This window comes from Cyprinodon tularosa, unplaced genomic scaffold, assembly GCF_016077235.1.
Source record: "Cyprinodon tularosa strain WSP-4 unplaced genomic scaffold, ASM1607723v1 ctg573, whole genome shotgun sequence".
In the NCBI taxonomy this organism is placed as follows: domain Eukaryota; kingdom Metazoa; phylum Chordata; class Actinopteri; order Cyprinodontiformes; family Cyprinodontidae; genus Cyprinodon; species Cyprinodon tularosa.
In genome coordinates this window covers 417,980-432,126 of record NW_024039311.1, presented here as the reverse complement: position 1 = coordinate 432,126, position 14,147 = coordinate 417,980, and the positions used below count along the sequence as shown (strand labels likewise).

The 14,147-nt window shown below is 37.4% G+C and overlaps 1 protein-coding gene across 1 annotated transcript in view; it reads left to right on the top strand.

The window, feature by feature from the left end:
- The window catches only part of LOC119797179 (sorbin and SH3 domain-containing protein 2-like), a 73,758-nt gene extending 60,604 nt beyond the window's left edge, over positions 1 to 13,154 (top strand). Inside the window, 11 exon segments of the mRNA XM_038306140.1 lie at positions 196 to 275; positions 991 to 1,088; positions 1,490 to 1,604; positions 1,703 to 1,831; positions 2,003 to 2,191; positions 2,987 to 3,991; positions 4,961 to 5,440; positions 5,901 to 5,981; positions 6,241 to 6,278; positions 7,781 to 7,887; positions 10,063 to 13,154. Coding sequence (XP_038162068.1) covers positions 196 to 275; positions 991 to 1,088; positions 1,490 to 1,604; positions 1,703 to 1,831; positions 2,003 to 2,191; positions 2,987 to 3,991; positions 4,961 to 5,440; positions 5,901 to 5,981; positions 6,241 to 6,278; positions 7,781 to 7,887; positions 10,063 to 10,124 — 2,384 coding nt within the window. The 3' untranslated portion in view covers positions 10,125 to 13,154.
- Positions 13,155 to 14,147: the final 993 nt, after the last annotated feature.

Here is a 14,147-nt window from a genome sequence, read left to right as displayed (position 1 = left end):
TCCCCCCTGTGTGATGGAAATAAAATACACCTGTTTTTTTTACCAAAGCTCTCATTCCCTGTGTTTCCCATTGGAATGACATCGTTTCTGTGTTGTTCAATGTATTTCCAAATCCCATTTGTTAATCTCAGTTTACACATGAGGGATTGCTGTTCTACTTTCTAAATATCAATGCTTTTTTTCAATCCATCACAGACCAGGATGTCTCCAGGAGTTATTCCACCATGGATGGACACCACACACCACAGAGCAGAAGAGCAACTCCTGACAGAGAGGTACAACCTGGAAATAAGTTGCTTGTGTTCCTCTACAGCAAACTGGCATTTTTTGTGTAGTTAATAAACAGCACCACCACAATGGTTAAAAAATATATATATTTGTAAGACAGGGAATAGATTAGTTGTAACCAGCTGTGTTTTGGTCAGGTAGAAACTTTAAAGGTTTGTGTCACCTACCTAAAACACAAAAAATCCTGTCAGCAAAACTATACAATAGATAAAGTACTTTATTTTTGGTGTATTCTGACCAAAACACATATCTATATTTTTTGTATCCCCTTAGCGATTGTTGTCAAACTTATTAAGCTCGTTTCTCTCAACTCTTTAGTAGAGTGTACAACTACTATTTGTACTTTCTGCAGATCTGCCACCTGATTTAAATATGCATCTACCTTTGGCGTCTTTTACTTACTTACTTTACATATTCTTTGGTCTTTATGATGCTGTTGGTCCACAACTTTTCTCCATTACAAATACATAATAAAAAAAGAAAAACTGGTATAATTTTTCTTCAACCTCAATATCATGCAATGCTTTGGCTGCTCTGTCATAAAATTCAAATAAAACACATTAAAGTTGTTGCTGTAAAGTGACATGTGGAGAAGCTCAATCAATACAAATGCGTTTTCCAGACACTATTTTTTGCAAATATATTTATGTTAAACCTGGTGATGTCCGTTGGCTCTTTTTTTTTCTCTCATTGCTCTTCCAGGTCTCCCATAAACAGATGACACAACTTATTCTCTTCTCTCTCCTCCATCAGAAACAGCCTGCAAGAGCAATTTATGATTTTAAGGCACAAACAGCAAAGTAAGTACTATACATTTAGCATGTGGATGTAAAAAACTTTTTTTTCCCCCACCTGCATTTCACTTCGTCTCAGCATTCTGTTACGTCAGAGGATTTTACAATAGATTTTCCACCCATCCATCCATTGCATCCATCTAATGGAAGGATGGAAAATAGATTTTGAAGCCCCTAAATCTTTTCTACGTTACTGCTTTTCGGCAAAATGTCTGTTATCAAAACTAATCGCATCTGCATTACTGCATGTACTTCCAAACCGGATTCATTCATTTTTCTAAAGTGTTGTGCTGCTATGGCTTATATTTTCTGCCTGTATATCATACTTTTTTCCATTTCCTATTAAGTTGGTCTTTCCGCTTGACCCAATATGCATGTAGCACTTCACCAAGACATCTCTGTTCCAGGGAGTTAACATTTAAAAAGGGTGATGCAGTCAACATCATCAGGCAAATAGACAACAACTGGTATGAAGGAGAACACAGAGGACGAGTGGGGATCTTCCCCATAGCGTACGTTGAGGTAAACTTGCATCTGTTTTGTGCACCTTTCTCATCTTGCATTGATCGTCTCAGTCGTGCATCTTCTCCTTGTTTGCACCCATTCTCTCACTGCTGTAGAAGATGCCATCGTCGGAGAAGCATCAGCCAATCCGTCCTCCTCCTCCAGCACACATCAGGGAGATTGGCGAGGCTGTGGCGCGCTATAACTTCAATGCTGACACTAACGTGGAGCTGTCTCTAAGAAAGGTTGCTATACTGTGTTACTGTGTGCTTGAAAAATAGTGACTGCAGAATATTAATGTCTGCCCTTGAATAAGATTAGAGATTCTCAAAATTTCCCCAAGTCATAGTTTATTGTGTCTCATAACAACTTTGGTGTATTGCTTCTATAAGCAAAATGTTGTTGGTTTTATGTAGGGTGAGAGAGTTACAGTCATCAGGCGGGTGGATCAGAACTGGTTCGAGGGGAAGATTCCTGGCACAATCAAACAGGGCATCTTTCCGGTGTCTTACGTTGATATCGTCAAGCACTCTCCATCCAAGAGTCCCAGCCACCACGTAGATCCTGTTGCCTACAGCAGGGCGCCAAGCTCCACCCCTGTCAAGGTAAGAAAGTGAGAGACATCCTCAGTAGTTTAAAAAAAATTGCATTACTTGTTAAATTAAAGCAGCACCTTCAAAAAGTATTTATTTTCTAATTTTATTTCCCGAAAATTTTAAGGTATTTTATTCAGATTGAAGTGATGGATTAAAAGAAATAAACACATAACACATGAAGCTGCAGGGAAATAGAATAAAAAGGAAATTTGTAGAACCTCCTTATCCTTATGTTGGAAAGAAGAATAGAGCTAAATACCTTGAAGGTTGGGGTAGTGGCTTACCATCCCTCATAATAACGTAATGCATTAAACCTAAACAGAACCGGAGCTACAAGGTCACACATAGATACTCTCCACCCCACACTGTCCTTTTAACTGATTGATGAAAGGATCATTTTCAGAAAATGTCATCTCTAAAGCTAATAAGCCATTAAAGACATGGACTTGTAGCTTTAATTTTTTACCACATGAGGCTTAATACAAACGTTAAACACTCTTTAGATTCATATTTCCTTACAAAATAGAAAAGATTTTATATCTATTTTAAATCTTACATTGATATAATTGTGTGTTTGTCTACAGGATATATTTTGAATAGAATACATTAGAATGTGTGTATATAATGTAACAAACTTGGGTAAAATACTTTAGTAAGGTGATATGTATTATTTTGCAGACAGAAGTAAACTTAGCTTTTTTCCCTTTTATAAAGCTTTTTCTTTTTATTCCTGAACAGTTTGAACCATGTTTCCTGCTTGTAATATTCACCCTCTATGCTTTTGTTTCTCATTTTACTTTCATGGAGTCCTTCTATCACCCACCTCCATCCTTCCCCACCCGTGACCTCCTTTCCCCTCAGCGCTCTCCCAGAAGGCTTGACCTACAGGCTGTGACCAGCGAGTGGCTCTCGCTCACGCTGGACCCATCCACCCCCACTCCCACCCATTCCCTCACAGCCACTCCTTTACCTCCAACACCGCCACCCCTTCCCCCCGACCTCACACCTCTCCTAGCAGCACAGGTGTCTACTTCAGTCTCACCTGCTCCTTCGCAGAAAAGCTCCTCCTTTTCAAACTGGCCGACTTTTAAAGCTCCACTTTTCTCTGAGAAAGGAGCAGCTTTATGTCACACCGCAACTGTCCTTCCTCAGCCAACCCCTCCACCGCCTCCTCCTCTTCCTCCACCTGCTTGTTCCTCATTCACCTCTGATTATATAGTTACACACAACGGCAAGGGGGTACATGTTTTTGAGGGGAACAAATCAACAAGCTTAACCAGGCCTGATTGCTTGACCTGCTCCAAGTCAGTGACAGGAAACTCACCCACCCAAATTCCAGAGCAGCTGGAATCTGCTCATGAGCAGGAAAACAGCAAGTCTCCTGATATTGAGCTGCATGTGAGAGACCCTTATGATGAGTTGTCAGTGGTTCTGGATGATTCCAGCAGCGGAGATGATGCCAATGATTCAAAAAAGACTGCAATAGACTCTTTATGTGTCAAGTTAAACAGAGAAGCTCAGAGCAGATGGTTCCAGGACAAAGTCCAGCACAGTCCGCTGGCAGCAGATATTGACTCTTTTAGCACAGCACAGCTAAAGGTTCAGGTTCACAAGACTTTAAACATGAAGCCGCTGTCTGATTTGACGCAAGAGCAGCAAGTATCGGTAAATGAGCAGCGGATTGATTCTCAGAGGCCGCCATCAGTAGAAGGAAAGATATACACAGAGTTATTCATCGAAGAAGAAGATGAAGACATGGAGGACAAAGAGGAGAAAGTTAGAGAGTTAAATGAGCGATTCAGTCAACAGGTAGAGCATGGTGTGAGCACTTTGTAAGTTCAGTAGCTTCCCAGAAGAAACATTGAAGGGAAAAATAAAGATCCAAAGCAGCTTATAATGAACATTAATACAGTTTATATCAACACTAGCATTTATTTGTGAACACTTTCTTAGTAACTTATTTTAACATTGTAAACATGTTTTATTACAGCTAAACATTACACATCTAGATCTGGACAAAGGTGGTGAATAAGGAACTCTGTCATCCAAGACATGGCCTATCAAACAAAAGAAGCAGACTTAAAATGTCACTGCCAAAGATGATTTGTTCTTTGTCTGAAAGACCATCTAAATTCCAGGCTAGAGAGAGAAGTTCTCAGCTTTAAACTGTTTCTGCACATCAGAATTCACTTTCATCCTCTGATCAGAAAGAAGCCAACCCTGAACAGAGTGGGAGGCCTCAGCTCAGCTACTGAGCAAAAAAATGTGTTTTCCATGCTGATAATGGCAACAGCTATGCCCGACTGCTTAGGAGACTCATTTGCAAATAACTTCAACTACTTGGAAGGAATGTAACATAATCCTGCTAATAAATTCACTTGAGATAGATGATAAAGGCAACATTTTCAGTACAAAATCTACCAAGCAAATTGTGAAAAAGTTCAAATAGTTCAAAAAAGATGTATGTGAGAATAATTTCTAAAGGCCCTCATAAAAAAATAGAGTAATTCTGGTGGTTGGTTTATATTGTTGCCTCTTATTTTTTTCAAAGAGCACAGCAGGTTAGATGCAGATTAAAGCGTTTAAAGTCCTTTGTCCCAAAACAAAACCAAATTAAGCAAAACAATTTGTAAAAGTAATGTAAAGTAGAAATAGATTTGCAAAACAGATGAAAAAAGGATGTGATGATTTTCCTTCCATGTTCCTTCTGAGGTTTACTAAAGATGGTACTATTGAGGCGGACATCTGGTGACTTCATATTTGTTTTTGTCGCTGTAGGCTGAAGCCTCTTCTTCCTCCCCGTCACAGCTTCCTTGCTCCGGTCTCCCTCCCCTCTCTCCCTCACTCCCTCCAGTTTCCACACTCCCTACTCCTTTCCTAAGTTCTTCCTCCTCCCCGTCATCCAGATCCCAACATCAAGACCGCAGCACAATGTCTGTCTCTCCCTCTGTCGTCTCTCATCCTCCCCCAGGCCTCCCTCACCTGTCAACCTTTCCTCTTCCTCCTGTCTCCCTCTCTCCATCTTTGCCATTGTCTCTTTCTATCATTTCTGACCCCTCTTCAGATGTTCCTCTCTATCAGTCCTCCAATTCCTCTCGTCTACCCTGTCCAGTTACATCCTCCCACACCTCACAGTCAGTTTTCCATCCCATTAACACGTCTCCCCCTAAACCTGCCTCTCCTCCCCCCTCTAGTCCCCACTCCCCCAACAATACCCCTGTTGTCTCACACGCAGGCCGTAGATCCCCCAAGGTGAAGGTAAAGCTGGAATGTGGAGATGTAGATTATGAAGCAACCGCATCTAACAGAGATTTTACTTACCTGAAGTTTCATGATGAGCATTTTCTCTCTAATTGGATATGTAATGGGTTGTTTTGTCTAGTTTTATTAAACTAAATGTTTAAGAGTTTTCGGTTCTTGGTTTTATTACAAGATTTTTCAAGGTATTTTGCTCACATTTTAGAGGTCATACTATCAATACTAACTTGCCTGATTTATTAACACAAAAGTACATAGATAATCATGTATGCCCACCAGATGACATGCTTTAATGTCCCTATAAAGTCTCTGAAGGTGGCAGGTTTTTGTAGGTATCAGCATGACGGACGAGGATGTTTGCAGCATGACATTAGAGTTTCACCCTGCTTGCTAGGTTTATCATTAAGGTTGCTGACCTATAAGATTATAGGTGCCTTTGGTCTTTCTGCCTGTTAAGCAGGATCCAGTTGTTGGCGGTAAGCCCCCTCGTAGCCCCATCTTGTCAAGGAGGTCCTATCTGTCGCCAGTTAGAGGTCGAAGGGTAGGGGGACTGCAAAACCACTGCAATTCTGTTTCCGTGCAGGAAATAAACATTATAATTCATCTCATCATTTGTGTCTGATTAAGAACTTACTTTGTAATATGTATGCTGTTTGGTTAAATGGATCAAAATGTTCCATAATAAGACTCCAACTTTTCATTTCTATGAGCAACATAAAGTTGTTTATTGCCCTGAACCAAGGATGATACACAGAAAAGCATATTTGAATTAAATGTACTTTTTTCTCCCTGTAAAACAGCGGTTGGTACAGGACGCACTCCACGGTGGAGGAGAGCCGTAAGTACTATTAGTTGCCCTCAACATTTTTATTATCTCCATATTTTTCGCATTTCTGTTTTGATCTGTTTTTAATTCACTGAAAATATTGTCAATGTGCTTAAGTGTGCCTTAAAGGAATAGTACACCCAAAACATGATTAGCCTTCATTTTCTACTCACCCCCATGCTGAACAACACTCTGGAGTACTTTTTTGATATCTCAAATGCATCTGGAGATCTGGGAGGCTTCTTGCTGTCTGCTGACATTCAAATAATGGAGGTCTATGGTGACCGAGACAGAAAGGTCCATAAAAGTCCACAAAAAACGTGTAAATATTCCTCCATACTGCTCGTCCAATGTATTCCAAGTGTCCTGAGTGGGTAGCATCCAGAATTTACTCGAAACTAAGTCATTTAGAATGTTTTTAGAGCATAAACAGTAGTGTATAGGATTTCCTGAAAGCGAGCGCCCGCGCGTTCATGACGCTACGGAAGACCTTTCTGTCTCGGTCACCATAGACCTCCATTATTTGAATGTCAGCAGACAGCAAGAAGCCTCCCAAATCTCCAGATGCATTTGAGATATCAAAAAAGTACTCCAGAGTGTTGTTCAGCATGGGGGTGAGTAGAAAATGAAGGCTAATCCTGTTTTGGGTGTACTATTCCTTTAATGTTATGCAAAGGCTTTTATTTTTTTAGTTTCCCTTCTTGTTTCAGCCAAAAACTCCTATTTATGTTGATGGATTTTATGTGACAGAAAAACATGAAATAGTGCTAAATCTTAAAGCAGAGAAAAATTTTTTTTTTTTTTTTCATTTTGAGGCCCCCATATTTTTCTACCAGTGGAAGCAGTTGTCCTTAGAATGCATAGTTTCCTTGTGTGCTATTGTGTTCAGGGCCAAGATACAGAACAGACGGGTCATAGATAAAGTTCTGGAGCAGTTCATTGCAGGTTAAAGACAGTCCAGTATGGGACAACTGTGAACCTTAAGAAAGATGGTTGAGCAAGCAGAAATGGCAGTAAATAAGAGCATTCATTACAGTGTGGTTTCTCTGGAGGAGCTGCAAAGATCCAGATTTTGGCTTCAGATGGGTTCATTATTTATGTACATCACAAACTTTTTTTTTTTTTTTTTTGGAAGAATGGCACAAATCAAGTAAGCGATAGGCACGAGGAAGAAGCTGCTATGGTGGAATGAAACTAGATACGATATTTAGACTAAGTACACATGATGTTGATGAAAGCCGTCCCTGTGGTCACTGCTGCACTTTAAGAAAATAAAAATGTCACGAGAGCTATGCAAAACAAAATTTCATTTTGTATACACTCTGTGTGTACAAAATAAAAATTAAAGTTGTCGAAGACTATCACATATAATTATAAAGACATCAAGGTTTGTGGCTAACAATATTAGCTAGATAATAATAGTAGTGAGAAATATGGATATAACTGTGAGCTGTATTATACACACACACACACAGCAATGCCATCTATTTCTGACATGAGTGTTTTAAACACAGATACCAGGCCTTGTACAACTACATCCCGCGAAATGAAGATGAGCTGGAGCTGAAGGAGGGAGATATTGTGGACGTCATGGAGAAATGTGATGACGGCTGGTTTGTTGGTAAGGTTAAATATCATTCATCAAACAAGGCAGAAATAGTTTTTTTCAAGTTTGGTAAAAAGGACCTAGATTATAGTAGCTTATAGGAAATGCAACAAATGTGTATCCCATCTAAAAGGGAAGAAAAAAAACTTGATAAAATAATCCAGGAGAATAACAACCTATGGTTGTCAACCCTTTTTGAACAAATGCCCCCCAACATTCCATGATAAAGAACACTACAGGTAGCTAGTGCTTTAAGAGAAATAAATCACTGATTTGCTTTTAAATCCCTGTGTTGTGTTAGGAAACCATTAACATGTTACAGAAAAGCTTAATGAGATATTTTTTTTTGTCCTTGTTTGACTCATTTTATTTTTGGTATTATTTATCAAAATAACGTATCCACCAATGTAGGGTTGTCACGATACTAAACTTTTCAACTCGATACCGATACTAAGGAAAATATTCGATACTCGATACCATTTTCGATACCACAAGGATAAAAACAAAGACTCCAAAATTCTACAGAAAATTTTCATTAATAAATAAATACAATAAATAAATACAATAACGGTTGTATGCTGTGCACAATATTAAGCAAGCTTGATAAAAAACTTATAAAATTAAAATTAAGTGTTCCTTCCTTGGCTATGCTTTGCACACATAACAATGACACTAGCCAAACTGGTTAAAAAACAAAAATAATTCTCAGCAGCTGCACCTGTTACAAAAAAAGAAAAAAAGTCTGAAACCGAAAGGTGCAGAGAATTATTCAATCACACAGTGTTCTGATTGTGCATTGTCCTCTATTCTGCACTTTAGATGAATGACTGCTTAGGTGCCACTGGTGGTGGCACTGTATCGATACTTTTAAAAACGAGTATTGTATCCGGATACAACATTTTGGTATCGATACTTTTTTGAGTTTCGATACTTTTGACAACCCTACACCAATGTGGTCACGTTATTTCTCACTCTGTGCAGCGCTGCAATGAACAGAGGAACTGTTCAGGGTTTACCTCGCTTCGCACCATATTTCAGTACTTTTATTAGAGTCATATGAAAAAGTTTGGGCACCCCTAGTAATCTTAATTATTTTTATTTCTAAATATTTGGGTGTTTGCAACAGCTATTTCAGTTTGACATATCTAATAACTGATGGACACAGTAATGTTTCAGTTTTGAATTGAGGTTTATTGGATTAACAGAAAATGTGCAATATGTGTTAAAACAAAACTTGTGCAAATTTTATATATATATATATATATATATATATATATATATATATATATATATATATATATATATATATATATATATATATATATATATATATATATATATATATATATATATATACACCTTCACCACTAGATGTCAGTGTGCCTCCACTTGCAGGTTTATAACCACACTCTTCATGAAGTGGAAGCTAAGAATAAAATGTAACAGTAAAAGTATGGCCTAATTTTGCTTGAGTAAGTATTATGGAATGTGCTTTTTAGTAAACATATGAAATACCTGAAGAAGTTCAGCTATTAATGATGGAGGGCCCAGGCAGACAGACAGTAGGCATCAACTTTGTGCAGCCATGCAGACAGTGCATAGGCAGGTCATAAGTGAAGCACAGGAACAGCCGTTCCAAAGCTATATATCCAACCTGCAAAGAGCACATAAGCAATGGGGTGTGGGGGTAACTAAAGAGACCCCAGGCCATCCCTATGCGCCCCTTATCCATATGAGTTTATTTTTAAAGCCCTGAATAACAAAACAGGATGTCTTATTCTCTTTACAAAAACTCAATTCAGTTTAATCATGCTGAAAGATTCAAGGTACACACATTACAGATTGATCCCAGTTATAAAACACGTAAGTTTAATTCCTTATTTGACTTGGTTGACTTCTAAACTAGAAAAATGTTTCAAATATAAAGTAAAATAAAAATAAATAGGTACTAATTTCCACAATCTAGTACTACACTTAAACCTCATTGAAACCTAATACTGTATGTTTACCTGTCAGAAATCCTTGCTGCTTCTTCAAACGGATCCTACTGCTGCTAAAATCAGCTTACATTTCCAGCTCACAAAAAGACTGCCTCATTAGATGACATTTAGGTGTCTAGTTTCCAGTCTACTTCTGTTACAGCCAGTGTTTTTTAGGCCTGACTGACTCCTTTTCTTGATGTTTGTAAAGGGACGTCTCGAAGGAACAAGCTGTTTGGAACCTTCCCAGGAAACTACGTGAAGCAGCTATAAGGATGATTCAAGAGAGCTTTATGGCCCCGCCCCTTTCTGCAACACGTTCATCGCCGTCAGCACAGCGCTCACAGGACGCCAGCGAAAACCTGAGGCTGCAGCACACTTAAAGATTTGCATCCCTTTGAGGCTTTCAGCTTTACACAGACAGAACCTTAGCTCAAACTAGCCATCTTTAATGAAAGACTTTGACAAGATGCTGTTTTTTTAATCTTCTCTTTTTACTATTATTTTTCTATTTTGGAGAACTCAAAAATGTCTGCTCCTTGGCGATGAGAAAAAAGGATATTCAAGGGCGGAAAAAATACTTTCCTTTATATGTTAGCTGTTTTCCAGGCAGTAAGTTACCAAGATCACCTCTGTAGTCTGATATTTTAACTCTTTAAGATGCAGTTAGGCAGTGTTCAGTTTAAGAAATCCTTAAGAAAATAAAGTTCAGAAAGTGTTGAAAAAGCAGTATTGTGTTAGTTATGCTCCATAACATTTATGATAGGCCATTCAAATATCACATTAGTTACGTGTAAATCATCAGTCATTTATTTCAGGTGCTGCAGGTGAATAGAGAAAATTCTCCCTGATGATTTCGTATTTACAATGCAACATTTTTGCAAAACTTTTTAAAAATATTGTTTTTGTTCAAAAGTTTTTTTCACTTTATGGTTGATGCACTTTAACAGTATCTCTACACAAGCATGTCTCTTTTCTTTTTTTTCCTTCAGATTAATGACACTAGAGATTTGTTTGACTGCAGCACGTCAGGAGACAGTCGCCTTGAAAATGTTTGCGGAAAGGTTGTTTACCTTTTTAGGTATTTATCAAGAGGACAAACTGTTTATCAAATTGTTATGAGATGAACATGTCATTGTCTTTTTTTTAGACATTTTTTTTTAAATCTAGTGTTTTGAGGCAAGGTTTTATTTTCAATGATCATTGAGCTGTTAGGTTGTTGTTATCTGGAATGTAATGAATTATCACACATTTCCAATGTGGAATTTGACGATGCGAGGTGAGGTAATTTATGTATTGCTGTCAGAGTGAGTAAGTAGTGTATCACTGTTCATGTGTGCATATTATTTGGAAGATTTGCCATTTATCATCCTAGATAAGCTGTCATGTTAAGGGAACACCACCTATTTGTTTTTGTTGTTTCACTTATTTTCCCCATTTAACATTTCACAAAGAATGGACACTGACAGCAAAAACTATTGTTAAAGCACCTTAAGATATGTTATTCAACAACCACCTTCACGTTACTTCTTGTTATTCACTGTGTCAGCTGGTGTGAGCACGCCTTGCGTTTGTGTCATTTTTGTAAGCCTTTTGTACTACAGCCAGCATCCACGTACTTTATAAACTCAGCTGTTTTTCACCCACCATCACATTCGTTTCTTCTTTCTTCACATTTTTGTTCGTCTTTCACCTGTAAGTGTGATGTGTTTGATGCATTCTATTTATACTCAAAAGTCAGAATTTGTTTCACTTTAAAGTCAGTAAAATTGAATGGCTCAGTAACTGATGCAGCTATTCTGTCTTGACAAAGCCTGAGGTGTGAAAGCCGTTTATGAAATCTAGTCAAATTGGCAGGAATAGAGTATTTAATACAGACTGCCTTCATTTGAAAGGGTCCTGTGCTGCCTAAACCTAAGGAATTGGATTTTACCCGTTTTACAAGTCCAGATAAATCTGGAAAAAAATATGTATGAAACTATTTCATTTTTTCCCTTGATCTCAAGTATCTAGAAGATAAATATAAGAATTTCAAAAAAACTGAATGATTCTTTAAATTGATCTATATAGAGAGAAAATCATTTAATTTTGGCATCCTCACAACCTAACTGGATCTGGTTTAGATAAAATCTATTGCTTTAAAAAAAATATAAGATGATTTACAATCATTATGCATTGTATTCGTTTTTAAACATTTTTAACAAAGACTAAATTAGTTGTCAGTACTTCCAAGCTGCAGTTAGCATCTCATTGGTGAGTAAAGATGTTGGCTTTGATAGCGTAAAACAAATATGTCTGCATTTAAAAGGATTCATACTTATTCACCTCAAGTCCGAGATTTCAAGAAAGCTGGCAACAGTTTTGAATCCAATTTAAGGGTGAAATAGAGACTCTTAATCTGCTTAATTGAGCTCTATTTTGCTTTCACTTTCTCTTCCAGTCTGAATAAAACCTAAATAACAACCTGAATAAACTGCAAGCATACATCGACATGTTATAGGAATGACAGTTTCAGTTTAAATGGCCTGGTACGCCTCACTGAGCCTGAAAATGAATAACTTCATGTGCTTTTTTTTTTCAACAATAACTGCTTTCACATCAAAGGCTTTTTTTAAGAACAAGCTTTGAGTAGGTAGCTATTCACAGAACAACTACAATGCAATGGTTTGTGTCTGATTGGTCAGCAGCCAGAGGCCCTAAATATTTTCAATGCATTTCTATGATTTCTATGTTCATTTCATGTTTGAATCTATACAAATTTGAGAAAAAGATGTTTAGCCTTTGATAGCAGCAGACGGCACAATAGCAATCAGCAAAGGGCTGTTTTCTGACCGTGCAACAAAAACTCGATGTCATTTACATATCCATCTTCTGAGGCAAATGGAATGCAGAACTTTAGCTGATCTCACATGTGCTTTAAAAGCCATAATGCTTTTGAAGTCGAAGTTATGGTAGGTCAATTTATAGTAGGGACTGTTGCCTTATTTAAGTTTCACTACTTTCATTGCCATGTACATGTAAACCTCTTTTATGATGCAAGAATTTATGCGTATGTAGTCTAGGAAAAAAAAAGTAGAAATGATAGTGTGCAGAGAAGACAAAAATATTCAGTGTTTATACCTCCTGTTTGCCCTTGATAAGCGCAGAGAATTGCAAACAAATTTGATTTCTGATGTTTTCAGATGTGATGACATTTAAATTGTATCTGGTACTCAGTAGATTACAAGTATTTCTACAATATTCTAGCAATTCTGGATGATCTTCTGAGTTGTACTATTAATAAAATCAAGCTGGTCAATCTTTTTTTTTTGTTAAGCTTATTAGATCAACCAAAATGTTGACTGAAAAGGAAAATATATTTTAGGAGTACTGATCTATGAAAGTAGATCCTGATCCAAGCAGAACCATAAACTGATAACCATGTTCAGTTTTATATAATTGTAGAAAAAAAAAAAAAAAAAAGCTAAATGTTGTTTGATAACTAATACAGTTTTGATGCCATTATCTACTTGGTAACCTTGAGGCAGATCCTTTTCAATATTACATCTTAGATTCTGTTCCTTAGTTCATGTTGCAGTTATAGGATAAATTGAATATTTATTACCATTTTTAATACACTGTATAAAAATAGACATAACCGTAAAAGGATTACCAGAATTGTTCAGCTGCTAAAGTCCAGGAGGATAGGCAGCGTTATAAAAAAAAAAAAATTAATATCTGTTAAAATCGTCTTTTAAGCTGTGAGACAATAGCGACATGTTTTGGGTAAGCTCAATTTCATTGTCAGTGCTATATTATTATAAAAAGTAGACTGACTCACTGCACTGACCTGTTTGCAAAATCTAACATGATCATGAAAACACCCCCACATTCCTGACAATAGAACAAGTAAAAGTACCCAAAAGATCATTTAAAGGTCTGCAAGTTCCCCCCCCAGTTTTTTTTTTTTTTCTTCCATTAAAGGGACTTTATGACAAATCAAGTTTTGCAAGTTTTAGCTCCTGGTCACACGCAGCTTTTCTTGAGACAACAGTAGGGATTTTGTTGTGGGTATCAAAGGAACTCCCAACTGCTGTCCTGAATTTCTTTGAATGTAATCAAGCGACAGAAAGACACATGGATATGGTTTGTTAATTTTGCACTGCAGCCTGCTGAAAAAGACCACAGAAAAATGCAAACTTAGACAAATGAAGGGATGAACTGAAGCTCTCCATTGTAAAACTCCAAACTAAAATGAAGGTGTGTACATGTGTATGTCGTACATAATACACATGAAGAAATAGTATATTTTCGTCC